Source organism: Python bivittatus, unplaced genomic scaffold, assembly GCF_059951505.1.
Source record: "Python bivittatus isolate LINGU-HERP-01145 unplaced genomic scaffold, Pbiv_v1 ctg000080_np1212, whole genome shotgun sequence".
In the NCBI taxonomy this organism is placed as follows: Eukaryota; Metazoa; Chordata; class Lepidosauria; order Squamata; family Pythonidae; genus Python; species Python bivittatus.
The window spans coordinates 61,459,813-61,487,313 of NW_028277035.1; the positions used below are offsets into that span (position 1 = coordinate 61,459,813).

General features: G+C 38.8%; 1 protein-coding gene across 1 annotated transcript in view; it reads left to right on the top strand.

Moving 5' to 3' along the window:
- COL7A1 (collagen type VII alpha 1 chain) overlaps positions 1–27,501 on the top strand; it is a 137,018-nt gene that overhangs the window by 98,855 nt on the left and 10,662 nt on the right. The window contains exons 83-117 of the mRNA XM_025175014.2: positions 2,144–2,179; positions 3,277–3,312; positions 3,947–3,991; positions 6,598–6,630; positions 6,873–6,935; positions 7,020–7,055; positions 7,197–7,277; positions 7,864–7,932; positions 9,402–9,437; positions 11,499–11,540; positions 11,641–11,685; positions 11,819–11,863; positions 12,367–12,402; positions 12,794–12,853; positions 13,326–13,451; positions 14,034–14,105; positions 14,273–14,308; positions 14,649–14,708; positions 15,559–15,603; positions 15,895–15,930; positions 16,496–16,531; positions 17,130–17,186; positions 17,374–17,445; positions 18,302–18,373; positions 18,469–18,504; positions 18,594–18,674; positions 19,261–19,314; positions 20,701–20,754; positions 20,844–20,906; positions 21,710–21,772; positions 23,182–23,298; positions 24,330–24,407; positions 24,910–24,963; positions 25,793–25,841; positions 27,027–27,059. Coding sequence (XP_025030782.2) covers positions 2,144–2,179; positions 3,277–3,312; positions 3,947–3,991; positions 6,598–6,630; positions 6,873–6,935; positions 7,020–7,055; positions 7,197–7,277; positions 7,864–7,932; positions 9,402–9,437; positions 11,499–11,540; positions 11,641–11,685; positions 11,819–11,863; positions 12,367–12,402; positions 12,794–12,853; positions 13,326–13,451; positions 14,034–14,105; positions 14,273–14,308; positions 14,649–14,708; positions 15,559–15,603; positions 15,895–15,930; positions 16,496–16,531; positions 17,130–17,186; positions 17,374–17,445; positions 18,302–18,373; positions 18,469–18,504; positions 18,594–18,674; positions 19,261–19,314; positions 20,701–20,754; positions 20,844–20,906; positions 21,710–21,772; positions 23,182–23,298; positions 24,330–24,407; positions 24,910–24,963; positions 25,793–25,841; positions 27,027–27,059 — 1,957 coding nt within the window. The remainder of the gene's footprint in view (positions 1–2,143; positions 2,180–3,276; positions 3,313–3,946; positions 3,992–6,597; positions 6,631–6,872; positions 6,936–7,019; positions 7,056–7,196; positions 7,278–7,863; positions 7,933–9,401; positions 9,438–11,498; positions 11,541–11,640; positions 11,686–11,818; positions 11,864–12,366; positions 12,403–12,793; positions 12,854–13,325; positions 13,452–14,033; positions 14,106–14,272; positions 14,309–14,648; positions 14,709–15,558; positions 15,604–15,894; positions 15,931–16,495; positions 16,532–17,129; positions 17,187–17,373; positions 17,446–18,301; positions 18,374–18,468; positions 18,505–18,593; positions 18,675–19,260; positions 19,315–20,700; positions 20,755–20,843; positions 20,907–21,709; positions 21,773–23,181; positions 23,299–24,329; positions 24,408–24,909; positions 24,964–25,792; positions 25,842–27,026; positions 27,060–27,501) is intronic.

The following is a 27,501-nucleotide window of genomic DNA, read 5'->3' on the forward strand; positions in this document are numbered from 1 at the left end:
CTACAGTATAGGGGAAGAGAGAGGCAGGAGGAGGAAAAAACACAGCAAAAGAAAAGGAGTATTATTGGAATGACTGTATGGGAGAAATACGGCAGGGAGCTCAGTGAAGCCCACAAGTCCCAAACCCTCCGCCCTCAGTTTTAGCTAAATTTGCTCTTCATATTTTTGAAAACAGTAGCTATGGGGCCCATCACATAAAAGCAAGGGAGATCAGCCTGGTCTGTCCCTTTCCCAATTGAAACGCTGGAAGGAACTTAATTTGCCTCAGAAATTGCAGTCTGGCTGATTCAGAAAGGAGTTCAATGAACAAACCTAGGCTTCCAGAATAGTCTTCGCCTGAGGCTTCCCAACTACCATATAGAGCTTTGTGCTTCTCTGTAACTTCCCAGCCATACAGTATATCGACAGGGAAATGCCAATAGCTTCTCATGCCTTTGATTGTGACACACAGCGTTTGGATGGAATCCTTGCTAGATAGAGTTCTTGAGTCAAGCTGAGCTGGGAGGGAAGGAAGGAAAGGCTGTTTTTATTTATCTGTTTGTTTGTTTATTTGTTTAAATGTATTGGCCGCCCACCTCCAGTGGACTCTGGGCGGCATGCAAAACTAGAAAAAACATAAAAATAGCTAAAAACAGACAGATGGCCCAGACTAAACTAATCTAATAGACAGCAAAAACAATAACACAAAACAGGGGCCTTAAACAAATAATAGACATCAACCCCAGGCCTGGGACCAAAGCCAGGTTTTCAAAGCTTTCCAGAACCCCAGGAGAGAGAGTGCCATCCTTATCTCTGGGGGATGCCGTTCCAGAGGGTGGGGGCCACAACAGAGAAGGCACGCTTCCTAGGTCCCACAAGATGGCAATGTCTAATAGAGGGGACCTGGAGCACACCCACTGTGCTGGATCATACTGGGCAGGCAGAAATGACTGGAGACAAGTGGTCTCTCAATGAAGATCATCTTGTTTATTGGAACAGCAATGCCTTAGCAGCATTGGGAAGCCAGGATACAGTTTCTTTACGAACAAGGTTTGAAACTGCCTTTTTCCTGTATTTCAAAATAATAATGAGTTTTAAGTGTAAATTGTTAATTTATCAAATCATTTCTAGGTCCCTTTTTGCTTAACTCTTGCATAATTGGAACTGATGTATTGTTTGCTTTCCATTCCTACTTTCCTTTGTAGACCATATTCAGTTTAAGGAGGCCTCAGCAGAAGGGTTTTGCTTACTCTTCATCACTTGTAATTATGGTTGTTTCTTACATATGTCCAGTACATCTATATTCTAGAGCAGGCATGCTGAGTCAGTGTTCAAAATATACAGAAATATTCAAGAGACATGAATATATTGGAATCAATCAAATATTCTCTCTGATGTCACTTTCTCTTTTAATATTATGGGATGAAGATTTTAGGCTTGCTATCATCAAGCCTGGTGCAAAAGGCATAAAAATGGAACTAAGAGTTCGTGAACTTGTTTTAAGTGTCACAATTAAATAAAGCTTAAAATCCTTCCATGCAAGGACCACTTTGGTTATCCTGAGCTTCCATCATTTCAGAGAGAGAAGGCCCCCCTTCCTTCTCCTGGGGGCAGGAGTATAATGAATGGCAGTTATCAAACAGGTGGGAGTCAGGAATTTCTGCAGAACTTGCGCAGGTTGTCCAGATATCTTCAGCAGGCTCAGTTGCCAGCAGGTGTGCGTGCCTGCTGCAGAGCACCTTGTTGCACAATTGTTGGTGCTTCCTCACCTTAAACATGCATTTTCCTGGGACCCCATAGGTAGTTTGCACAGCTTCCTCCAGGAGGTGCTGGCAGATGCAGCAAAAAGCAGCCCATCCCTGATGGAGTTATTTCCGATGCCACCAGTCCAAACCTCACCTTGTGGCTGTATTTTACGTAGCTGGTTCACGTGTCTGTGTATGTCATTGCCTCCCCTCTAGGGCCTACAGGGTTTTAGAGGGCCCCCCGGCCCAGCTGTAAGTAACCTTTATACTTAGACTCTAGCAGCCCTGAGTCCTTGGCTGTGGTTGGCTTTCTCTGCCCGCTCGCTTCTTTTTAGCACAGAAGGAACTTCTCTGCCTTGGCTTGAGAGGCGGCTCTGGGTCTCACTAACTCTTTGGGTCTTTGCCTTGGATCTTTGCAGGGCTTGCCAGGTTTCCCTGGAGTTCTGGGCAGACCGGTAGGTGCTCCCCTCCCTTTTCCCTCTCCCGTGTCTCACCCACATCCCACCTTGCATGTAGCACGATGCCTCTTCCTACTAATAATGGGGGCGGGAGGGTGAGGTTGCACTGCAGTGCTAATTAGCACGGTCAGCTTTGCCAAAGGAAGAGGGAGACCTGGGCATGGTGACCAAAGCTGGGTTCCACAGAGGGAAGAAAGTAAACCACTGAAGCACTCTTTCCACTTGTCAAATGCAGGATGTGATCATGAAGCTTTTGTAATATTTTTAAACCGCTTTGTCCCAGAAAGGAATTAATAATAATAAAATATCATGAATTACATATTAATGTTTAATGATGGTAATAATACGGTATGTGTGTGCGTGTGTATATATTTCACAATATTTTAGGATTAGCGTATTATTTTAGGATTTTAAATTGAAGGACTAACATATGGCAATCAGGAATTGGCAATCCTTTGTCATGTATTCACTTAATGGCTGCGCTACATCTCTCCAACATCCTATTCTTACCCAAAAAGCTGTCATTTGGACAGTACAGCAAATTTTGCCCTCCACTGTATGCAGAAATATACCTTGTGAACATATATATTTTGTAGCAATTGCCACAATCAGGTAGCTCTGCAAAAGTATAGCTGTGATGTGTTCAAATCATTGTGAAATATATGCACGTACCATCATTTCCCATGGTACTTTTCTACATGCAGAGAAAGACAGAGGCCATAGAAAAAATGTGTTGATGAAAATGACTCTGAACTGGCTTTTAATGGGAAGCTCACCAGAACAAGAGGTAGGGAGGCCCAAATAATTAATTATTCCAGGCCTGCTATCAGCTGATATTATTATCAGAAGCTGACATTGTCTGTGACAATTAGACTTTAATAGTATTATTTAAAATTCTAGGATAAGCAACATCTGGTTTTTCAGTGCTCTGGAGTTTATCTGAAAATCTGGATTGTGTGGAATGGGTAAACATCTCATCTGAAGTCAAGTATTTTGACACATCACTTTTATGGTTCTTCAGCTCTAAAAAAAAGCTAACTGAGATGTGTATCAGTACCACATCTATCACTGATAATGTCTTTTCATTTCAACAGGGAAATCAAGGAGATCCTGGATTACCAGGCCCTTCTGTAAGTAAACATGGTTCTTTTCTTTTAGAAATATTACAACATAAAATCCACTTAGTTGAGAAGATATAAGAGAGTGTACAGAAGAATTTGAGTCTCCCAGTGTATTGCATAATCTTATAAACTGTGGGAATAGGTTCTTAATAGGAGATAGCAAACCAAGTTGGTCAAAGACAGAATGGTATGCATTTTATGAATGATTTCTGGCACTAAGTTGTCTCTGTAATTCTGTGCCACAGCTTTGTCATGTTCTCAGAATTGTTGGCCTAATCTAATAATGCACATACCAATTAATAAAAGTTTGTCCTCTTATTGCTAAAGATTCACTGAATCCAGAACACAGATTGTTAAACCAGTAAATTTTTGGTTTGTTTAAGGTTCATTTGTAATTGAGGTTTTGTGATTTTGTTCAGGTCAGTAAATAGACAGTTTTGATTGAAGTATAGTTTGGTTCCCTCATTTGTTTAGAAATGTACATGTCTTAGGGTGGCAGGACATTTTTTTTATACCTTTTCAGAAAATGCCAACAACACAAGAAAAACGAGTTAGCATGCTGTATACCATATTTGAATTAACTCAGTCATACTTGTGCTTTGATTACTGGAAATAATTGTCGTCTTCTTCTATTTTCCTTCAGGGTCCTGTCGGCCCACCTGGGACCCAAGGCATACCTGGAATAAAGGTATGTGACCTGAGTAGATTGCAAAAGAAACCAGAACACTCTAGAGCTTGTGGAACCTTCTTTCAAATTAGTAGCACTGGAAAAGACAACATGCCTGGCTAGCATTTCAGCTAAGTGCCTTGTAAAAATAGTTAAACAGTTGTTTCAATAACTGCCTCTGCTGGACTCTTCTTCCTCCCCCCACCCCCACTTTCCTACAACCCTTCTGAGAAGCGGCAGTGAAACAGTAAAGTGAGATTTGATTTACATTTGCCTGTTCAGCGGTAACTAGACTCTTTTTCTAGTAGTAAAGTGAAGCATGGAGTCCTTGGGGTTCTCTGAGCTTGATTATTTTCTTGCAGACATTTCGTTACCCATCTAGGTAACATCTTCAGTGCTAGAAGGGACTGGGGTTTGCTCTCTGTTTACAGTATATACAGCAACTTGCCTTGTCAGTGTTGGTGGAAGAATTGTTTTTTCTTGGTAGTTCCTAGATTAGGCTGTTGTTTGCTGCTTGATTGTTTGTCTGAGTTGGTAGTTCCTTTATTAGGGTATTGTTTACTGCTTGATTGTTTGTCTGGTGTTAATCCCTGCTTATCTGGGTGTCGATTGCTGGTGAGGGGTGTTCTGATCTTTTTGTTTCCTTTTTATTGTCTCTTTTGAATAGCGTGTAAATGTTGTTTATCTTTATGTGCCTGTTGATGGCTGACTTGTCTGAATACCAATCTTCCAGGAATTCCCTCGTGTTTTTGGATTTAGCTTAGTCTAAGATGCTGACAGTTTCCCAGTTGAAATTATGGTTAAGTCTGTAAGGACTATAACAGCCACTATGTAAGACAGGCAGGCAGAAGATAGCAGAGCACATCCATAAACACCAACGGGCAGTCAGAAGACACGATGAAAACTCCTTAATCTCACAACACATGGACATACTTAACCATAATTTCAACTGGGAATATCAGCATTTTAGACCAAGATCTTAGAATACAATCAATCAGTAAACAACAGCCTAATCTAGGAACCACCAAGAAAAAAACAACTCCCCCATCAACACTGACAGGACAGGTCACTGTATATAAACGGAGAGCAAGCCCCACTCCCTTCTAGCACTGAAGATGTTACCTAGACAGGTAACAAAACATCTGGAATCAAACATCCAAACTCAGAGAACCCCAAGGACTCCACAGTTCAACACTGAGCTATATATATTCTCTTCTATTGGTAAAGTGAAACTTCCTGCTTCTCATATAGTTTACCCTGTTATGTGTGTATCAATTTCTACAACCCTTCCCACTTAAAAGCTCAGGCTGGCAAATATATTTTCCTATCTTTATCCTCCCCTAATGTCCTATGCAAGCCTTGGACTGATACAAATAGAAAGCAAGGCAATTAGTAGCCTGAGAGCTTTTATTTGCATGTTAAATATCTTCTACCAGTACCCAAGGTAGAGATAAAAGCCAGGAGAGAGTAACAAAGAATTGGAGAGTTCAAAGAAAGATTCTTTCCCTTGTAAATTATGCCAGTGTTCCAAGCAATTAGCCTGAAGAGTTTGGAAGATGGAATTCTGGAGGAAGTCCAAGACAATTCATAGATAAGGTGCCAGAGAATTCCACAAAAGCTAACCCAAAGTCAGTTGAGGGTCCAATCACAGGGCAAGAAGAAGGAAGAACTTTGGACCAGGTCATCACAAGGACACAGGTCAGGAAATTTTCAACAAGGGGAGGGATCCTGGGGGATGCTCTTAAATAGTAGGAGTGTGAGGCCTTGGCTAACTAGAGGAGTTAACGCCTTTCCTTTCAGGAAGATATGCTGATCTCCACTGTCTCCTTAGCTGACAGTGTGCTTTAGGGCTTGGCATTCAGAATCTGAATTCATGTTCTCTGAATCAGCACTCACCTGTGCTGGGTCTAAGTCATTATTCTCAGGTGGCTAACAACCTGTTCACTCTCCAGGTGCAGGCTAAGGATCTGCCTCTTCAGCCTCAGAATCAGAGAAGTCCATAATACCTGGAGACCATCTCACTGCGCATTTTCTTTCTTTGGTGGTCTTCATACCTCACCCATTTCTGCTTCAAGATCCTTGTCCTGACCAACACTGGAACCAAGTTTTTAGCAGCCAGTGCTGCCTAGAATTCATTTTAGGTCACCAGTCACTTTCCTTCTTTCCTCAACCTCTGTCTTCTAGCCTCCCAACTCTCTCCTCCTCCTTGCCAGAATATCAGCTCTTCTTTCCTGTGAGGAAATTTCTATCTGTGAAAAAAATGTGTTCTTCTTCTCCCAGTTTATCAGCTAAAACAACCATATGTGTCTATGCAAGTTCATATTGCATGGTAGATAACCCTTAGCTGCTGCATATGGTCACAGACATTTTACATACTTAATGTTCTGAAAATAGAATTTTTTTGTATTTTTGTTTGGAAGAATCTATCTCTGGGAACACAACATACATATCTACAATATTCTATGAACAATATGGCTTTCTAAAATTTGGCACAGAACTTCTATTGTTGTGCTATGTAATTTACCTGCATTATCCTCTGCAGAAATTGAAGCATTTGGAACTCATTTTTCTCTCAAACATAAGTAAATAATAATGTGAAATTTTCAGTTTTCATTTGTTATTTACAGGGAGATGCAGGAGAACCTGGGTCCAGCATCCGAGTAAGTATCTTTTGATTTCCCAAACACACATCTTGGTCAGTCAAAAATGTTGCGGCCTACTGCTAACTATTTCAACAATTTGTTCATTGCCAAAAAACAACAGATACATTTCGTGGGTTTCCCTTCTAACAACTGATGTCTCCAAGTTCTGGGAAAGGCTCAGGATGGGAAAGCCACACAATGGGTCTGGTTGGATGCCTGCTGATAACCTGGATCAAAGTGGTATATTTTTCTCATTGCAGGGTATGCCAGGCCCTCAAGGGAGTGTGGGACTCCCAGGACCACCAGGATCCCCTGGGCGTGTGGTAGGTTGCAAATATGCTGCTTTAACTTGAGAGAAGTATTACATTCCTGAAATCATACATGTTTGTTGTTGTGTTTCTTTTTAGGGTCCACAGGGCCCTCCAGGACTACCAGGACAGGTGGTAAGTTGCTTCTTCTCCTTCTTTTTGTTGGCCGTTCAGTTTTCCATGTGTCACCATTTGTACTCTCTATCACATTACACTGACTATTTCTTCTTAGTGAATCTGGCTTTAATGTTCATACAAACTGTAACTGTTCACTAGGGCGAGGCAGGGAAACCAGGTGTATCAGGAAGAGATGGTGTGCCTGGAAAAGAAGGGGAGCCTGGATTGCCTGGGAAAATGGTATGTCACTGTGTGAAACCACACAATTCCTCTTCATTTATTTATGCAGTTTGGAGTAGGATGGCTTACAGAGTTAAAAGGTAATAAAACAGTGAAGCAGTGAAAAGCACAACCATACCCATATGAAAAAAGACAAATCCTCAAACAGGTAAAATTCTTCAGGAGCACCCATCCCAACCAGGACCTGGGAAAACAGCCAGGTTTTCAAAGATTTCTTTAACATCATCAGGTTTGGAGCCATGCAAATCTTGGGCGGGGGGATGCTGTTCCAAAGGGCAGGCATCCAACAGAGAATGCACACCTCCTGGGTCCCAACAGATTACATTATTTAAGGGACCAAGACTACATCCATTCTGCCTGATCGTACAGGATAGGCAGAAACTATCGGACATAAGCAGTCCTGCAAATTAACTTTTAAAACAGGAATGCCACTAAAGTCATGTAGATGAACTCACATGAATGTAATGGGACATGTCTCTAAACAAACATGCATAGGATTGCATTGTCAGTGTGGGATTAAGCAGCACAGTGTCATCTGTGCTTCTATCCTTCTAAAGAAAAAATGTTTTTATTCGTTGCTTTCTAGGGCGTTCCAGGGCCTTCAGGACCTGCTGGTTCTAAAGGAGAGCCTGGAGATGCTGGGCCCCCAGGACAGGTGAGAGGCAGCCTTTCCTTTCTCTGTCCTTGCTAGATGACTTACATGTTTTGTTTTTGCTCACTTTCCTGTTTAGTGAAGTTTTTAAAAATGCACAACTACTTCTTTTTTGCTTAAGTTTTAAATTATTTGAAAAGCTGATGGGCTGTCAAAACAATAAGCGAATTTTTTTTTTCAAACAAACAAATATGCTTTAATAGCTCTACAATGATAGAACAGCTGTACTGAAATAGACCAAAGCCTATTAAGTGTAGTATTCTGTTTCAACATTGGTTGGCCAGTTAAATCCTTGTAGGACACTCCCAGCAGGAAATGAGTACAATAGTACCCTCCTGCCCATGTTCCCCAATACTGGGTACTGAGAAGTAATATGGTGTCTCTGCTAGTAGAGGTGACATATATAGTAAATATCATAATAGGTATTATCCTCCATATTTATATTTATATTGATGTCTTCTAAAATGAAATTCCACGAGCATCATGCCACTTGCAAAATTGAGTTTTGCAATAGTTGAGTTATATAATAATCGAATCAAAATAATCAAACATTATCCATCTTTTTTCCTCTTAATCTTTCCCCTTGGTATGTACTACGTATGTAACTATGTCAAGCAATATAGGCCCCTTAAGTATTTTTAATATTAGCTGTGTTGTGTGCCATTTTGATGAATCCTAATAAAGGTGTTCTTTCCTATGGACATTATATAAGTTATCTTTATCTTGAGGCTCAGGAGGAAAGGAAATAGGGTGTATGGAAGCCAGTGACATGGTATCAGAACAAATCTCTGAAACAATCATAGGGCTCTTTGTTCTTTTCAACCATTTGTCAGGAGGTTATATGAGCTAAGAAGGTATTGGACAATGTTCTGGGTTTTCCATGTTGCCAAAATATCTTTTAAAAAAATAAATAAATAACCTGTAAGTCTTTTTAAATAGCGCATGTTGAGGTTTATTTAGGACTAAATATGGATGCAAATAGTTTTAGAATGGACAAGATATATGCTTTATTTTTTCAAAAAAACGGCATTCTTTCGGAGAGATTATACAACCATTAAATTTTGTAAACAACTATATGGAATGTATTTTTCATCAACAGTAAAATTTTCATCCTTTGTTTTTCAGACCATTGTTTGAAGGATGGAAAACATGATAGCATCCCGTGATTTTTTTATCATGGTGATGATGATGATGATGATGATGATGATGATGATGATGATGTTGCTGTTTCTTTCATTGTTAACATAGTGATAAGATTCAAAGGACAGTCCTTTATTATTAATTCCAGCAGGAAGGAGAAAAGGCAATTTATCTCTCCTTTTCCATTGTCTCAGAAACTGCTGTTTAGGTTTTCTTAGCTATATCTAATTTCTGCATTCATTTTTTGAAGAAAGCTTTATAGCAAGTATTGTTTTGATTTAATGTTACTTATTCCTGTTAATCTTTCTTCTTAACCTGATTGATTATTATAGAGCATAGTGGGACCTCCTGGAGTGAAAGGTGAGAAGGTAAGCTAAAAATCTGCACGAACAAATATGGAGAATTAATATAATATTGTTTGATGGGATAAGGAAGTACAAGGCATCAGTTAAATATTCTTTGGTAGCTTCAGATTTCCAGATTTTGATTCACAAGATTAGCCTAAAATTACTATAAAAATATTTATAGTAATTTTATTAAAGATTATAATTACAACAGTAAAAACTAATGCAAACTGAAAAAAAGATAGAAGAATAAAAAGAGTAGAAAGTTCAGAAAAGAAAAGAAAAAAGAGAAGAAGAAAAATAAGAATATAGTAAAGAAAAAGAAAAGAAATATATAAACAAGTGACTTGCCACCTTCATCACAAGTATAAACCATTTTAGTAGCTTATTACCTTCTCAAGATACAACAAATGATCTCTTTTTCCCATATCCCACCTCTTATCTACAAACAAATCCATAAAACATTGTCATTTCAGTCCTGATGTCAGCAAAACTTCATTAAGGGTTACTAGAGGTAACAACATATGCATTTTAACTTTGGCTGGTGTGGGTCTTCCGGGCTGTGTGGCCGTGTTCTGGAACTTCCAGAACACGACCACACAGCCCAGAAGACCCACACCAGCCATTGTATGCCGGCCGTGAAAGCCTTCGACAATACATTTTAACTTTGATCAAATAAACTGACTTTATATTCCTTCCCTTTACTTTTAAAAATCTTGGTCTCTTCAAATAATGTCCTAGAACTTGATTTCTTTTCATTTTTTCTTTGTCCCTTCTCACAAAATTCTTCAAAGCTTTAACAAGTCTCTCTTGTAAATCCAATATAGGAAAGTTATCCAGGTCACTCTTTTGGTTTGTTATTTGTATATCCCTTTTAATTATTAAGAAATCAGCTGGTTTCATTTGTATGTCCAGTGTAGCATCTTTTTCCATATTATTCTTGTAGCCTGTCATTTTCCACTTTCAGATCAGTCTCAGTCTTGTCCAGTAAAACGTGTTCCTCTTCCATAACATTTTTTAAACATAGTCTATCTATAGAGGCAGACACTCTTAATATTAATTTCTGGTCCATTATTCAAAATGTCCAATGTTAAAATATTTTGCTCCAGTCTGTATTATTAAGTCAAATTTGTACTGTTCTTCTCCTTTAATTGTAATCTTTACTTCCTTCTGATTCCCTCTAGTGTCCAACCCTCAAAGTCTCATCCTATCATGTTTCTTTTTTTTAAGAGAATTCAAAACAGAAGCATTTTCCCACAGGAAGGATTTGTTATAATTAATTCCAAAATCTTATTTCAAGTTTATCTGGACCCTTAGTCCATTTATAACTTTCTAAAATCAAAGTTTTAATCACCCTTTTTCTGTTTATTCCAAAAAAAAATTTTTTTTAAGTTCTTAAACTTGCAGTTAAAGCTTCTTTCACTAAGGATTGAAGGAAACTCATCTGGTGCTGTAAAACTTGTCAGTCCAAAGGTTCCTAATAGCCCAAAAGCAGTTACGAAGCAATTTCCAAAAGTGATTAGAAAATGAAGTATGCAAACTTAGTGTCCTTTCAAAGGTGCCAACCATGATTTGAGTAAGATGGTATTATCTCTCAGACCTCTAAACCTACAGAAGACCGCTATCTTGCAGTCTCCTCACAAGGAGCAGCTGTCTGGAGCACTTGTGGGTGATCTCAAGTCTTCTCCTTGTCTGGAGATGAATGATCAAAGAGCTGGTCTATCCATTGGCTCTTCATTCTGCCACAGTCATTGGCTCCACTTTTCAGATCCATCTTCAGTCTGCCATTTCTTCCCCTGGAAGCCCCCAGAGATTAGCTCTTGAATGAGTATTTGGATTTATGATCTATCAAAACTCTGCTAGTGCTCTGAAGTGTGTCTTATTTGTATCTAAGGCAGTGGCTTGCTTCTGGCAGTTTTTCCTTAGAAGAACATTCAGGGAAAGGATACATTCTATGAAAGTCAGGGAAATAACTGAATTCTGCTAAATAAAGTGGTGGATTTTGCACATTTTCTAGAAAAGCAAGATTAAACCCATTTGAAAGGAAGTTTATGTAGCAATAAATAGCTTCATGTTCTGTTTTAGGGTACACCAGGAGATTTTGATGAGGAATTTCTGCAGAAGCCAGTAAGTTGGCTTTTCTTATTCTTTTCCATGTTTATTTTTTCCCATTTCCTGGCACCTGGGTCCCAAGCCAGGTATCAAGGTTGATCTTTCTTCTTTGCAGGGACTCAAGGGTGATCGAGGCATACCAGGTCCTCGTGGAGAGAAGGTGAGAAAAGAGTTTTCCAGACAGGAACCTCAGCATTCATTCTCCAGCATCTGTGAGCTTCACCAAAAGACTTCAGTCTTTGATTCATTCTCAGTGTTAATCTACCTAGATTATTTTTATTTTTCTTTACTAGGGTGGTCCTGGAAGTCCGGGGATACCTGGAGATCCTGGAGAAGATGTAAGTACTTTGGAATATACAATATGGTAATTGCATGACTGCAGAATCTGCAGTGGCATAATAGAAATATAATAACCTGAGTAGGTTTTGGACAGATGAAAAGACGCAGCTGTGAAGTGTTATGATGTAAAAATGAATAATAATTTTTAAAGGGGGATATCCTAATTTAGTTAAATACACTAAAGTATACCTAATATTGAATCCCTTCCTTGAGAGGACTCTCACTGTTGTTTTTTGAATTCCAAAATAGAGTCCAGACTACAATATACTGAGACAACATATTCTCAGTGCTAAACAACTTCTTGTGTTAAAAGGTTTTTACGTATTAAAATTTTACCTCCTGTACTTTTAATAGATTGTTTTCTCTTCTCAGGAGATATGATGGCTACTTGTCTTTCTTTTTGTTCTGATTCTGAAAAATTTCAGGTGCCATTTTCCACCTTTAGTTGGCTATATCAACCTTTGCAAACAGTAATCTATTATATATTTCTGAATATTAATAGGGAGCCAAAGGATCACCTGGGATCAAAGGAGAAAAGGTATTCTGTATTTCTCATACATTTCGTTTCTGATTCTATTGAAAATGTTTGTTTAATCTTTAAAAAGATTAAATAATCCATGTGATGATTAGAGTGTTTATCTTAGTCATTAATTCTAGCGTAGCATTCTGAGACATTCTCAACTCACATCATTCAAAGTATCTACTAGTGCGTAGGAGATCAGCAGTGTAGAGAATACCTATAAAAGAGCACTGAGGAACCTCTGTATTTATTCAAAAGTATGGCATGAAACTGTTGTGTTCTAGAAGAACTACTGGAGTTCTCAGGGAGTGCAGTCTGTAGGGAATGCCCCACCACCACTACTCTGGATTGTTCTCATAATTTACACGTCTATGCATTACATTTTTATTTTTTTCATTGTACCATTTAGGGTTCAGTTGGAATTGGTCTCCAGGGACCTCCTGGACAGGTTGGACCTCAAGGCTTAAAGGTAATTTCTTTTTCTGTCCTATGTTTCCAAAATTGCTCCATTCTTTTCCTTCCCCTTATTTCATGATACACTTCTAACTATTTCAGTACTGTCGGTGATGGACAGCTCCTGCCAAATTAAAGTGGTGGTTCTTCATATTTTCAAGAGATTCCTGAGAGTAATTTCTTAAAACATACAACAATATATTGGAGATTTAATTCTTCTCAGATTATTTTTTTAAAATTTAGAATTGTTTGTTTCAGTATTACATTCTACATCCTATTTATCACATTTCTCTTGGAGTTTTGGTCAAGTTGAGAGGAATTTTCAAATCACTTAATAAAATAATCTTACATTGAAAATGCTCAAAATGGGGAAGTAAATCCACATGTTTGTAGCTCTTCTAAAATGTTTGAGGAACAAAAGAAAGAAGTGCAGCTTCTTAGCTTCTCTGTTCTGGTGCCTGACACCATGTGTTGTGATTTATTTTCAGGGAGACCCTGGTTTACCTGGCCCACCAGGCCCACCTGGTTTGCTGGGTGTGGCCGGAACTCCTGGCCAGCCTGGTCTGAGAGGAGAAAATGGAATGGTTGGCCAACCTGGACCTCCAGGAGACAGGGTAAGGGAGATAACTGCTGTTGTCATTCAATCCCTTAGCCTGGTGTCTTCTCAAAATAAATGAATAACAACCTCTAGAATCCACATTAAATTAATATTCCATCACTGATTATTCCCCTTTTTTATGACACTTTGTATTGCCCTCTCATTCTGGATTTCTCCATAATGAGTAGATTTATTCTTTCTCTGAGCAGTTCAGCCTATGTCTAAAGACAAATGTCACATTATTTAAAGCTGTGGTTCACTGGATTTTACAGAGATGAGAAAGCCTATGTTCTTGGGCCAAATGCTGAACTCTGGACCTTTTATTCTATTCCTCTAGTCTTCGGCCCATTCTGTCCTCATCTTTAAAGCTGAAGAAGCTAACCTTGCATAACTGATGGAAAGAGAATGCCTGATGTAAATGACTTTTTTTCATAATATACATTTATATCTTCCCTATATTGAAGTATGGACCACCAGTATATAACTCTACTTAAACAACTGGAATGCAGACTCTAGTAGTTTTCATTGGGAGTAACATGAACAAGGATTCCCCACTTCAGGCTTAATCTTCTGGGTTGACAGATATTTTCTTTATTAGGGTTTGATTGGCTTCCCTGGGAGAGATGGTACTGCAGGATCACCAGGACCTCCAGGACCTCCAGGGTCACCAGTAAGTAACTAGGTGGTTGGAAAGTAGGTTATGAGGACTGTATGTATAATCTGAATCATATCCTCTATGTTGCATTACTACATGTACATGTTCTTGTGCTATCTGAAATATTAATCTATTTTTATTATTCCCTTCTGTTTCCTCTCCTCATAATCGCTTTGTCGTAGGGTTCCTCAGGCACCCCAGGAATAAAGGGTGACAAGGTAAGCACATTTGTTTCTCTGAAATAGCTTACTTCCCCTTTTTTGTATATTTTCATTTTTTGCTCATTCTACAAACAATCATTCCTTGGATTCACTATTAATAAAAGGATTCACTATTAATAAAAGAAGTTTTAACCCCCAAAATATAAAGAGATGAAAGGAATTATAAAGAGCTTCTACTTCCAACATTTGATTAGTGTAGAGCTATTTCTTCTCTTTTTTTCTTAGATCATTTGATGCTTATAAAGCTTATGTACCTAAAAATAATTTTTAAAAGATGCTAGAAATAGCAGCAGGATTCACTGATAGGGTTTCCTTTTCTCATCTTTCTGCTTTTTAGGGGGACACAGGTATTGGACAACCAGGACCTAGAGGAGAACGAGGAGATCCAGGACCTCGGGTAGGTATTTTAATCTGACTCTGGAACTTCCTTAACTTCATTAGCCAGGTGTAGTGATATTGTGGGCTATGGGTCTGTAAAATATTTTGCTTTGAATTACTTTGAGTGCAAAACTTCATGAAACTCCCCATTTCAAATTTGAAGCTGCTGATTCAAGTGCAAGACAGGCTTTTTTGAGATTGAGATGGAGCTGTTCCAAAGTCTAAAACACTGTTTTGAGCTCTGAAGACTTCTTAAGATGCTCAAGGCAGTTTGTTTCTCACTCAAAAGAGCAGTTTCAAACTGAAAAAGAGAGACTTTGACAAAATCATATGCCCAAAGCCCAAAAGTTTGAAACAAGATGTTTTGCACACTCTTATAGAAGAATTCTAACCATATTTGACCAATAACAAAAGATGAGTGCATAGAACTAACTGTGCAAGGTTTTGCATGGTTTGAAGCAGAAAATATTCAGCAGTACTGTAGCATCTGGTTTTTCCTCCTATGAAGGCAAAGGGTAGATATCTAGATTTTTTAGGTTAAGATTGGTTAGAGATTCTACCTATCAATTTCTTTTTAGCAAATAAATTATTATTATTATTATTATTATTATTATTATTATTATTATTCGAATATGCAGAAACCATACTTTATAAGAGTATTTCTCATCCAAAAAAGTACAGCAAAGTTTAAAATTTTGGAATGAAATACAAATGTTGATATGGCATTTTGGGATTTATCAGCTGGCTGAGTGTTATGGAAAATTCCCAGCTTTGGCTTGATCTATGATTGCAACCTTCTTCTGTCTCCTTCCTGCCCCTATTATTCTTTCTTTTGTTCTATGTAAATGTTCTATTTTGTCCTTCCTCAGGGTGAAGATGGGCGCCCAGGTCTGGAAGGAGATCGCGGGGCTGCAGTAAATATTCATTCATTTTCATTTTCATTTTCTTGGACTCTCCTTTCCCTTTTTTAGAAATGTTTTTAAATTGATGTTTTATGTATTTATATATATTTATGTTTTTAACGTTTGGTGTGAGTCGCCCAGAGTTCCCCCATTGGGGGGAGATAGGCGGGCGACAAATTAATTAATTAAATAAATAAATAAATAAATAAATAAATAAATAAATATCTCACTCATCTCCTTTCCTCTGTTTGTTCAGTCCTAAGCATAAGCATTTTGCATTTAAGCATTCTGTTTTGTCTTTAGGGCCCTCCTGGAAACAGAGGGGAGAGAGGTGACAAAGTAAGTAAGAATGGTGGAGTTGTTAGGAGGAATAGAATCTTCCTGCCCTTTTCTATTTCTAATCCTGAAAAATAAAATACTTTTAATAATATAGTTCCAGCTTTAGAATGAGTGAAGAAAAGCAACTGAACTTCTGGCATTTTCTGTTGAACTCTGCCACGCCAAGCAACTGTTACGCTGCAAATTTGAACCACATCAAAAGGAAACACCTTTTGGACAGGCTAAGAACCAGCCCCTCAAATATGCATAATTACAGTGTTCCCTTTCTCTTACATTGCTTATCTAATCCTGATTATAAATTGGCTGTTTTTTAAGCAAGCACCCAGGCCACAATCAAATTGTATGAGTTTTCAAAATATCCCTGCCAGTGTCTGTAAATTCCTGGACTTTGGCAAGGGCTTATTGTTTTAGTTTCTGCTGTGAAGTGCCATGCATTATAATTATTAGCTATAATATTAACCATCTATATATTTATAATCCAGCTGATCTGAGAGAAGAATGCTAGATCATTGACAATCGTGAACTATGTACATTCATTTATAATCTACGCTTCCTTTTCTCTTAGGGTGATGCTGGGCTCATGGGGCTGAAAGGAGACAAAGTAAGCATTTTAAATTTGAAAAGATTAGGTTGCATCAGTTGGTGATACCTGGGCCATTCCAAAATAAACTTGCTTGGCAAGTAGGCAGCCTTAGAAAATACACAAATGAATGAACAAACTCTTCAGAGCAAGGCAGCATCAATACACACCTACTGACAAAGCTACAGCAAACAGAGTATTTCCATCTGACACACGTAAGCCTGGCCTTGAGAAAGAAGATATGATGTCATTCACCTAAGAAATCTCCAAGTATCTGCTTTTACCAATTTGCATTATTTGAAGGGAGAAGGGCATTCAAAGTCAACCATGCACAAATTTTGCAGGCAAAGGGTACAAGGTTCAGTCCTGGGGATCTCCAGGTAGGACTAGCAGAAATTCTGATCTGAATCCCTGATAATTTCCTAGCTGTGAGGCAACTGTTTGCTTCTATCAGAAATGATTTATGGGTTGGCTTTTGCATGTTCCAAAGAAAATAGTTTATTATGGAATAGTTGGTATTTGTATTACAGAAAAATGGTATTTGTTTACAGTAGAAGTGGAAACTGAACAATTGGAATGTTTAGATCCTTGATTGCCTGCCATATTCTTTCATTTACAGGGAGATACGGTCATTGTGGAAGGCCCACAAGGTCTTCGAGGGAATAAAGGAGAACCAGTATGTGATACAGCACACAGAAAACCTCTATTTTCTGTTGTTGTTAAATCTCTGCCACTCATTTTTTTTTTAAAGTTCCCTTTTCTTAAAGATCTATCTAATTGCTCTATCATAGCACTTTTACATTTGTTTTTTATTTTGTTGCCAATGATTCAAACAGGATATTTTTTCTCTTGCTCTTTTCTAGGGAGAACGTGGTCTAAAAGGCATGGAAGGGCAGAAGGGTGACAAAGGAGATCATGGAATCATTGGAGAGAAGGTACTAGGCCAAATCTTTGGGCTGCATTTACCACTTATAGGCAAGGAATTTGGATTGTGTCTAAGGCAGGTAGCAAAGCAGGCAAGGACCCATGTTTTGCTATATTCCACATAGATAAAGTGAGGTGTTGACTCTGCAAAAGTGCTAAAATTCTTCTTTAAAAAATCCTGCGTACTCTACTGAGGCTAAAGGAGCCAGTATCCACCCGTGTAATAGTGCAGAAGATTACTTAAGAGTAAAGGAAGGTGGGTAAGGTCAGTGGCATTGTAGCTCTGTGCATCACTGTAAGCATTCCATACTGCACCTTTTCATCCTGCAGGTTGCAGAGGTCTTAGCTGAATTTTGTGACTCTGATTCATGGGGTGGGGAGGGGCATGGTCACAGGGCAACATTGCCACCTTAGGCCTTTTCAAAGTCCCACACCCACCCCTGGCCATGCCTGAAGATGTAGCTCCTGACAGTTCTCCTGCTGCTGCTGCTGCTGCTGCTGCAGGAGTTTTCTGTTCGCTCGCTGTATTTCTGAGTTATGAAACTCTGCATGTTGCCCAATATTTATTAATCTATATGAATATGTGTAGATCACCACTGAAAAAAAGGCAGTCTCTATATTTGTTTAGGTGTATCTTGTGCAGCATCCATCTCTCAAGACAGGAACTTACTGGCATACAGGAGCACAAGTTAATAGGGAATCCATTGAAAGCATGATGCCAGGTTTTATATGAAAGGGATGAACTCTGTTTACAGCATGGAATAACTTTGGATACTTGCTTTGTTCTTGAGCCCAGGAATTGGTGTTTTTTTCTCTCTCTTACCCTGTCACTCATGTTTGTCTGTAATCTGCAATTTTAACTCATAGGGAGTAAAGGGTGAGCAAGGTGAGAAGGGATCCACAGGCTTCCCTGGTGCACGAGGGCCCAGTGGGCAAAAGGTAAGAGATTATTTCTTCATTTATGATTGCACATCTACTAGACTGTTCCATCTTCCTACCTGATATCTATATACTGGCCGTTTGCCTTTACACAGGGAGAAATTGGTGAGTCAGGAGAACCAGGAGAGCCGGTGAGCACTTTTTATGTGTTTCTGTCTCTGCCCATAGTTGTGCACTTCCAAGTCAGAGAATCACATTACCTTCATCTTTATTTCTCCAGGGCCAACCTGGGAAGGATGGTATTCCTGGAACCAGAGGGGAGAAAGGAGACATGGGACCTATTGGAATACGAGGTCCAAAGGTGTGGTCTACCATGGTTATTTTTCTTTATCTTCTTGTAAGTTTAGGAGATTCTCTCCAGGTGGGATGAAGCTGATCTCTGTCACAAAGCAGTGTGAAGCTGGTACAGGGAAGGTGTCAAAGGAGCAGATCCCATTAGCTGAGAAAAGAGCTAGCTGCATGATGGAGTCAGAAGCTACACAAAAGCGACTACTAGATTTAGCTGCAAAAAGAGCAGCTTAGTCCTTTTACCTTCAAGAAAGTCAGACCTCTGCACACCAGTTTGCATCATATTTCACAGGAGATAAGGCCTTGGATCAGAGGTTCAGATCTTTCATCAGTCCTTTATCGTACTGGTTTCTTTGGGATTTCCAAGTGTGATTTATCAATAAACCATGTTAGGATTTTTTGCCTCCTTAATGTTGCTTGTATTATGTTTGGTAGGAGTTCTTTGTTTGTTTGTTTATTTGCTTTTCCTCTCTTCTTGTTTTTAGAAAAAAATATTCTAAGTTCCTACTAAAAATATGTACAATCACTAATTGGAGATGTGCATCAAAAGTATATAAATGTTATGTTTATTTGTGGTATTTATTTTATTTCTGTAATAGGGTGATCGAGGAATGAAAGGAGCCTGTGGCCAAGATGGAGATAAGGGTGAGAAGGTGATTGCCAGATTTCCTCTTTGATTTCTTTGCATTATGAGACATGCTGGTGCACCCATTTAACTAAAAAGATTCCTTGGGGAAGAAGGAAAATACTTTTACAGACATTAAGGAGAAGGAGCAAACTTTTTATACCAAGCACAATGGTTCCTACACCTTCTTCCCTGATGAAAGAAGCCACCAGTAGCAGGGGTTTAGAAAAGAAGTGCATCCTTGCTTGAATATATCCTGGATGCTTGAGATGCAAAAAATTATTTAGGGCCACTTTGCAAAGAAAATTTGTTAATGTAAGAATAGACTGGTATGAAGATCTCTAGAGTGATTATTTTTCCAGGAGTGCACTCTATGGAAAATTGCTGACTATCATTGCATCTAGTGTACACCAGCTAATGTGTGCCATGGAAGTATTCTGGGAATACATGAAGCTGCAGTTATATATTGACCTTGGAATCATTTTTATGAGCTGGCATAAATGATATGCTCATGTTGAGTCTGATAAATATATGAAGTGGCTCATAAACACTGCCATGTTTGTTCATCTGAGTAAGGAAATTATGATGCACTTATATATCAGTGAATATGAGTGTTGGGAAGAGAATTCAGTTCCTGGGTTTTTGGCCACACTGATATAATGGAGCTGCCACTGTTGTTCACATGACTCTCCCGATCACATATTTAAAGTATCTAATTTAATCTCAAAAGTAGAGACCAAATGAAGGAATTTGAACCATCTACCCTTTATTTCACCTTACCTCTTTTTTGATCCACCATTCTACCCAACCTGTGCTAATGAGTGAGGCTGGCAGAAATGTGCTTCAAATTATGAAACAGCGAGAGGCAAGGTGGGAGTTTAACTCCTCTTATTTTTGTTCCTGGTTTGTGGTCAAAATGGGAGTGCCTCTGCTTCTGTAGATAAATTGGGGCAGGGATGTTGGCTATATTGTATGCTATCCTGGCCCCCCCTGCTTTTTGAGAAGGAAGATAATTTTTGTTTGCTTTTAAGGTGTATAATGATAATTTGGGATATTGTAAAAAAAAAAAAAAAAAGGAATGGAAGATGGAATTTGAAAATATAGAGCCCTCTGAGGAGAGAATTGAAATCAACAGTAAAAAAGGAACAGAAAGAAAGAGGTTTCTTCTTCCACTTGACCCCCTACCCTCGGGGTACAAGGCTTTCCTTCCCGAGGGCAGGGGCTGAAAGGCTCTCTAGAATTCTGGACATTTTCAAAATACTGTTTGTGCATATGCAGCATCCTTTATGTGATAGATGAATTAACAACTTGGGGAATCTTTATCATAGTGAAGATCCTCACTGAAGAGAGCGTAAGCCTGTATTTTCTTTTGCCTTGCCTTTTCCAGCTAAAACATCTTTCCCCTCTGTTCTAGGGAGAGCCAGGGTTACAGGGCCGAATGGGGCTCCCTGGAAGGAAAGGTGATAATGTAAGTGTCTCAAGTGTCTCCCTGTGGGTCAGTGGAGGAGGCCATATATTTGGACAGAACAGCCTGTACCTTCTGCTTTGTTTTCCTAGGGAGACGTTGGCCTGCCTGGAACACCAGGAATCCCTGGGAAGGAAGGCCTCATTGGTCCCAAGGTATAGAATAATGAATAGATAATATAATAATGTAGTAGAAATACATCATAGAATACTATAGAGTAATGAACACACCTATACGAGAAGAAAAGGGAAGCCAGCACTGCAACAGAAGGTATGTGACTGTCAGGGTCCCAGTGTCTGCTCTCAGAGGTGCCTGTACTGTGGATTTCTTGGAAAAGAGGTAAGCCAGGTTTGCCGTGAATGCCCGGTTTACGGACGACCCATAGTTAAGAACAGAGCTTATTGTAGCAAAATTTGAGGTAAGTACATAATGATTCGAGTTAAATACATAATGGTTCGAGTTAATTACACAATACTACTTATACAGTATTATACAATAATACTGTTCCGGTTTACATACAAATTCAACTTAAGGACAGACCTTGGGAACGGAACTCATTCTTAAACTGGGGACTACCTGTATATACTTAGTAGTCAGATTCTCCAGGCTTCAGGAGATCAATACTGAGGTATTGATCAGTGTTTTTGTGAATGTTTTGCCCCACGTGCCAGGGAAGCTTCCTCAGCACCAACAGTTCAAAAGTTGGGGTTGCCTTGCAATATTGTAGTCTATGCAAGATTTGAACTCAGGGGGAGGGGTTGGGAATGGTGCTGCCTCCATTTTGATTGGTTGAACCAATCACCAAAAAATCAGCCTTTATGAGTTTTTACTTTTAAGTAAACTTTATTTTTTGTATATGTAAGCTATATGTATATATATTGGGGGGAGAGGGATATGTCTGGATAATTTACATCTATACAAATCATACCATTTATATATTTATTTATTTTCCCCATAGGGTGACAGAGGATTTGATGGCCAGAAAGGATCCAGAGGCGATCAGGGAGAAAAAGGGGACAGGGTGTGCTATTCTTTCACTTAAGAGTAATGAAAAAATCTATACCGTAAAATCTGTACACTTTTAAGACCTAGAAATAAAAGAAATATGCTTTTAAAAGCTGTACTTGAAGATAGATAGATAGATAGATAGATAGATAGATAGATAGATAGATAGATAGATAGATAGATAGATAGATAGGATCTAGATCTAGATACAGATATACATATATGAATAAATAAACTCCTTACTTTGGATGAGTTCATCCATTTAATTTGTAATCAAAGCAACAGAAATTCACCTATAAACAAAGAAAGTAATCTTTTAACTTATCTACTTCAAGTTACCTAAAATTCAGTCCCTTTGAGAACCGCTCCTCACAACAGGAGACAACAGCCCAAAACGAAATTTGTCCCATATCAGAACAGGAGACAGATGAAACTATTCTTCCTGCCCAAAACGTAGTGGCTTGAAACCTTTATTTCATTATAACTAGGACTTATATTTGATACACAGCAGTTGCTGGAATTCTTTCATAATCACTTTATTAGCTTTTTGTTTTGTTTTGCTTTACAGTGAACCTATGTATCAGTGATGTGTGTCTTTGAATGCTAGTTTGTACGTGCTGCCACTCCTAACGTTCTAGAAAGCAGCCTGATAGCCCCTTAAATTAACTCTGCTGATATCCTGTCCTCTGAAACCTTGCAGTTTAATTTTCATAACATAATTACTTTTCCAAAATCTTAAAACAGTCCAAACTCACTTAAACGTTTATTAGATATTAGAGAAACATATGCAGAAATGGTTTTACCCTTATTCAGTGTTATTGTGCAACCTCAGTTAAGAGCACTGCAAGCTATTATAAGATTTCTGCTTTTGTTGAAGATTGCCAGGGCTCCTTACTTTTTAATACAAATCTAGGTTTATATGTATAATGAGGACTATATAATAAAAACTGATACAGTAAACATAATTTATTGCATTATACAAATAAGACAGTATCTCTCAAATTTAGAAGTCGCTCTTAGATGAGTATTTATATATAGTCCCCCGACTGAAGAAAGGATTCCTGTAGATACTAAATTGAGATTATTTTTCCATGTGTATTCCTTTGTACAGAATCAGAAACATTCAAAAGGATTCACAAAGCCCAAATTATCCTGAACAGTTGCCTCGAATGTTTTTGCAAAAATATGCAATAATAAAAAGAAAAGTATTGTTTTTAATTATTTATAAACAATTGTAACGAGATTGAAGTCCTCCATTCTGCAAAAATTAATCAGATATTCAGAAATAAATTCTGTTCTACTTCTGTGCAAACTCTTACATTCCAGCCTGGTCTAGCAGAATATTGATACATGCAGAAGCAGGATAATTAAATTTCTTTGCATGTGAAATTTCTGTGTAAGAATTCTCCAAATCTCTTTCTGTAGGGTGCTCCAGGTGTTATTGGTTCCCCAGGACCTGGGGGAAGTGATGGACCCCCTGGGCCTCCTGGGCCACCTGGCAACATTGGCCCCAAAGGCCCAGAAGGAATTCAAGGGCAGAAGGTAAATATTCACCATTGCGCTATTTGACTGTTACTGTCAAAACTGTAGGTTATCCCGTGCAAAATTGCCTGATATAAGCTTTTGTGTCCTGGTACTCCTTTAATACAAATGATAAGCAAATATTGCATTTTAATCTCAACAAAAGAACAATGTAAAAGGACTGCACTTAGCCTTTTCCTCTTTCTTTTCCTCATCCCTTTCCACTCTCAGGGCAGACATAAACCAATTAACTCACAAGTCCTTGTGGCTTGCTCCTATGCCTAACCTTTAGTAGTAAGCAGATTCTTAGGCTCTTGGCTAATGATATCCTAGGCAAAGTGCAGCGCTCAACATATAGCTGCTACATGGGAGAATTTAAGTGCTCCCATCACTGCTTGAGCCATTGCGTTCTGGATCAGTTGAAGCATCCAAGTGGTCTTCAAGGGCAGCCTGCATAGAGTGAACTGCAGTCATCCAGATGGGAGGTGACTGAGACACGAGCAGCTGTATGAAGAGCCTCCCAGTTGAGGACTGGTTGTAATTGGTGCACCAGACATAACTGCAAAGCCATGTTGGCCACAGCTGTCACCTGCTCCTTGAGCAGGAGCTGTGAGTCCAGAGTGCTCTGAGGTTATGCACCAGTTCCACACAAGGACACATGACACACTAACCTAAGTTTTTTTTAAAAAGGAGAGATCCCCAACTTTGAACCCATTTTCCTTAACATATTTTCTTCTTTTCCATTTTTCCTAAGAAATAAAAAGAGGGCAGATCGCCCTCTTGAAAGCAATAAAACTTAAAATTAAACAAAACTGTTAAGGTGTTACAAAATAGCCCAGGAGAGGGCAGGAGTTGTGTTATATGGCACCATTAGTATCATGATATATCATGACTAATGTCATTAGCATTATTCAACAAGAGTGGCACACAGTGGTAGAGGTTGATAAAATGTACCTCTTCAAAATACAGTTTCAGGGAGGGAGGGAGGAAGGAAGGGCTAGCGGGGCTGCCAGCCCTATGAAATGATAGATGTGTTTGATTTCCTGTTACAGGGTGAAAGAGGCCCCCCGGGTGAATCAGTTGTAGGAGCCCCAGGAGCACCAGGCATGATTGGAGAAAGGGGAGAACAGGTTTGTAAATACATTGTGGACTATCTTTACTTACCAGAATGCTTGCCCCCTCTCCCCCACCATCTCCCTGAATTAAGGAGGGATGAGCAAACTCCAGCTTGACAGCTATTTGGATATATCTGAATATTTTTCCAAATATGTCCTGGCTATGCAATATATAATTGTAAAGTTTAACTGCTTCTGCTTCTGCTAGATTGGCCAGAAACCCTTAGGTTCACATATTCACTGATAACCATCCAGTTTGACAGAAGATGGTTGGGCATGTTATTTAAACCTATTGTTATTTACTTAATAATCCATGGCTTAGCCTTGTGTGTGACCCCAGTCTAAATTGGAATGACGTCAAGCTCATTTGCTCTTGTCATTATCCAACTTTATTTATAGAGCCTTATATGTTTTTTAAATAAATGAAAACTCATAGCTCAGATATTCCTCCAAATGAGCATATTTTTCAGCTCCAAATGCTCTTGACTTAGTAACTTCTTTTTTTGTTTGTTGGCAGGGAAGTCCAGGGCTTAATGGCCAAAGAGGAGAAAAAGGAGTACCTGGCATGACGGTGAGGAAAAAGACCTTTCCACTACACTGGCCTGAGAATATTTGTTTATTGTTTGTGCCAGTTTTCTACCATGAATGACTCTGAAGGCCAGTAACATTCTGAATCAGAATCCTGAGACAGGGTTGGGATTTGTGTATTCCTAAATTCATTTTAGATAGCTGCAGCAGCAGTTTGTTTTTCCTTTACCAAAAATTACATTCAATTAAGCAGTCTATTTGATTGCTTACATTCCAGACTTTTCGAAGTCTGTCTTTTGTCTTTCTGCTTTGACCTGGATGCTGCCTTGGAATGTTTTGATGAAGGAAATGAAAGGGATTATTCTCCACATTTATGGGAGGCCTAGACAGGGCCTCTTTGGGAGTGGCCCCTGCCCTTTGGAATACCCTTCTCCCTGAGATCTGGCAGGCCCCTACCCTCCTCTCCTTCTAGAAAGCCTTGAAGAGCTGGTTCTTCCCACAAGCTTTGTGGTACAGTGTAGCTGGAGCTCAGTAAAGTTGTTGATTGATGTGGTGGGGGTGTTGTTTTGGGGGGCACTGTGAGTTTTTGTGATAGTTGTATGTTTTTTGCAGTTTTATTGCTGTTTGTAAGCTGCCCGGGGTTATGCATAATAAGGGCAGCTACAGTATATAAGTATAATAAGTAAATAAATAGTCATAAAATAAAATAAATAATATTAGACTATATAAATCTAATAAATAAAATATTATCACTTTATAATTAACTGCTGAGAGTCAGTTTGGATTGCAATGGAGTATCTGTGCACTCAATAAATAAATGAATGAATGTAAAGCAGTTTAGCTCAGTATTATTTGCATTGTGTTTTTTGCAGGAAGAAGAGGTCCGACAGTTTGTCAGGCAAGAGATGAGTCAACATTGTGGTAAGGCCTCACCTACAGCTAACAGGACCCTTCAGCCCTGCCATTTTCCCTCTAAGCTCTTCTTATCTATATTCCCATTTCCTTGTAAACAATTTTGTTCAGATAAGCTGCCCTGGCTGACACTGAAGCATAGCTATGCCATATGTTTTTCAGACTCTCTGTTTAGGAGTGTGTCATTTGAGTCAAATCACCCATTTGATTAGAAATCTGGGATTAGGGTCTCTTCCATTTTTTTAAAAAAAATAGATGTGTGCTTATTGGAGAAGTTGTAGACATGTTTGCAGCAGTGGGGAGGATTTGCGGTGTTGTACTGTTTCCTCCGGGGCTATTTAAAATGTACCCCTGCCCCATATTCAGTTGCTTTTGAAGAAAAAAAATCTAGATACTTCTGGATTGTTTTCTATAGAGGATATACCAGAGCTAGAGAAAGTTTCTGTAGGGAAAGTAGTTTGGAAGGAAAGTGAAATACTTGCCTCAAACTTGTTGGTCAAGCAAGAGGTTTTTCTCAGGAGGAAGAATGTTTGTAAAGAGAAATCCTAAAGTGTAACTTGTAAAAAAAAGTACTGTTGAGGCTGGTACTTAATGTGAAAGAAAATAAGGATAAACTTTATTTAGGAACTAACTTAGTGATGGGAAAGCCTAAGTTACCAGCTAAGTGCTTTTTGTGTGCCCCCTCTGTTATGGAGAAAGAGCAAATTAGTGAGAACCTGAACTGAACAGATCAAAGTCAAAAGAAACCATGAAGTGAATTGAGAAAGTATCAACAGCCCTGATAGCATCAGTCTAACCTAGTGTTTCTTAACCTCAACGACTTGAAGACATGTGGACTTCAACTCCCAGAATTCCCCAGCTGGCATGCCAGATGGGGAATTCTGGAAGTTGAAGTCCACACATCTTAAACTTGCTGACATTGAGAAACACTGATCTAACCAATAGGATGCAAGTTATGTAGAGACCTGAAAGGAGATAAAAGGACATCTGTTGTTCCTACAGTTCAATAGGTTTATAGAAAGTTGGGGCATTCAAATTGCGAAAAAACTCCTGCTTCCCCTTGAAACTCCTCTGAAAAAAATAATGACCCTTATCCCCTACCTAAGGCTGTATTTCTGTTTAAAAACTGGTGGACAGTCTAATCACAGAATGAGTGTCCTGGTGAATGGACTGTCTCTCTGTTTCTCATTTCAGCTTGTGGAGGCCAGTTCTCTCTTCCTGAACGCCGTAAGTATTTTCAATTATTATGAACTGTCTCCCTCTCTGCAGTGCTTGTAATCTGAGCCAATAATAAAGAGGCATCCAGCATATCACCGATAAATGCTCCCAGATATGCACAACTTTTGAGGAATGCAGAGTCAACAGAATGAGATGAGGAAGTAAAAGATCCCTGGATGACTGGCCTCATTCCTGTGTAATAGCTGTGCTGTTGAGTCCTGGCAACCTAGCCTTGCTGATTTCTTTCTTTCACTTGAACAAATAATATTTGTCTAGCAAAATGTTCCATCCTGTCTTGAATATTCAGTGTTTGTTTGTTTGTTTGGGATAAGTTTGTTTTAAAAATCTCATTCAGCTTGGCCACAAGTAGCTAGGCAAACTGATTTTAGAAACAGGAAGTAGAAACTGAGTTATAAGTTTTCAAGGTTAAAATAAATGTTTGAGAGACCCT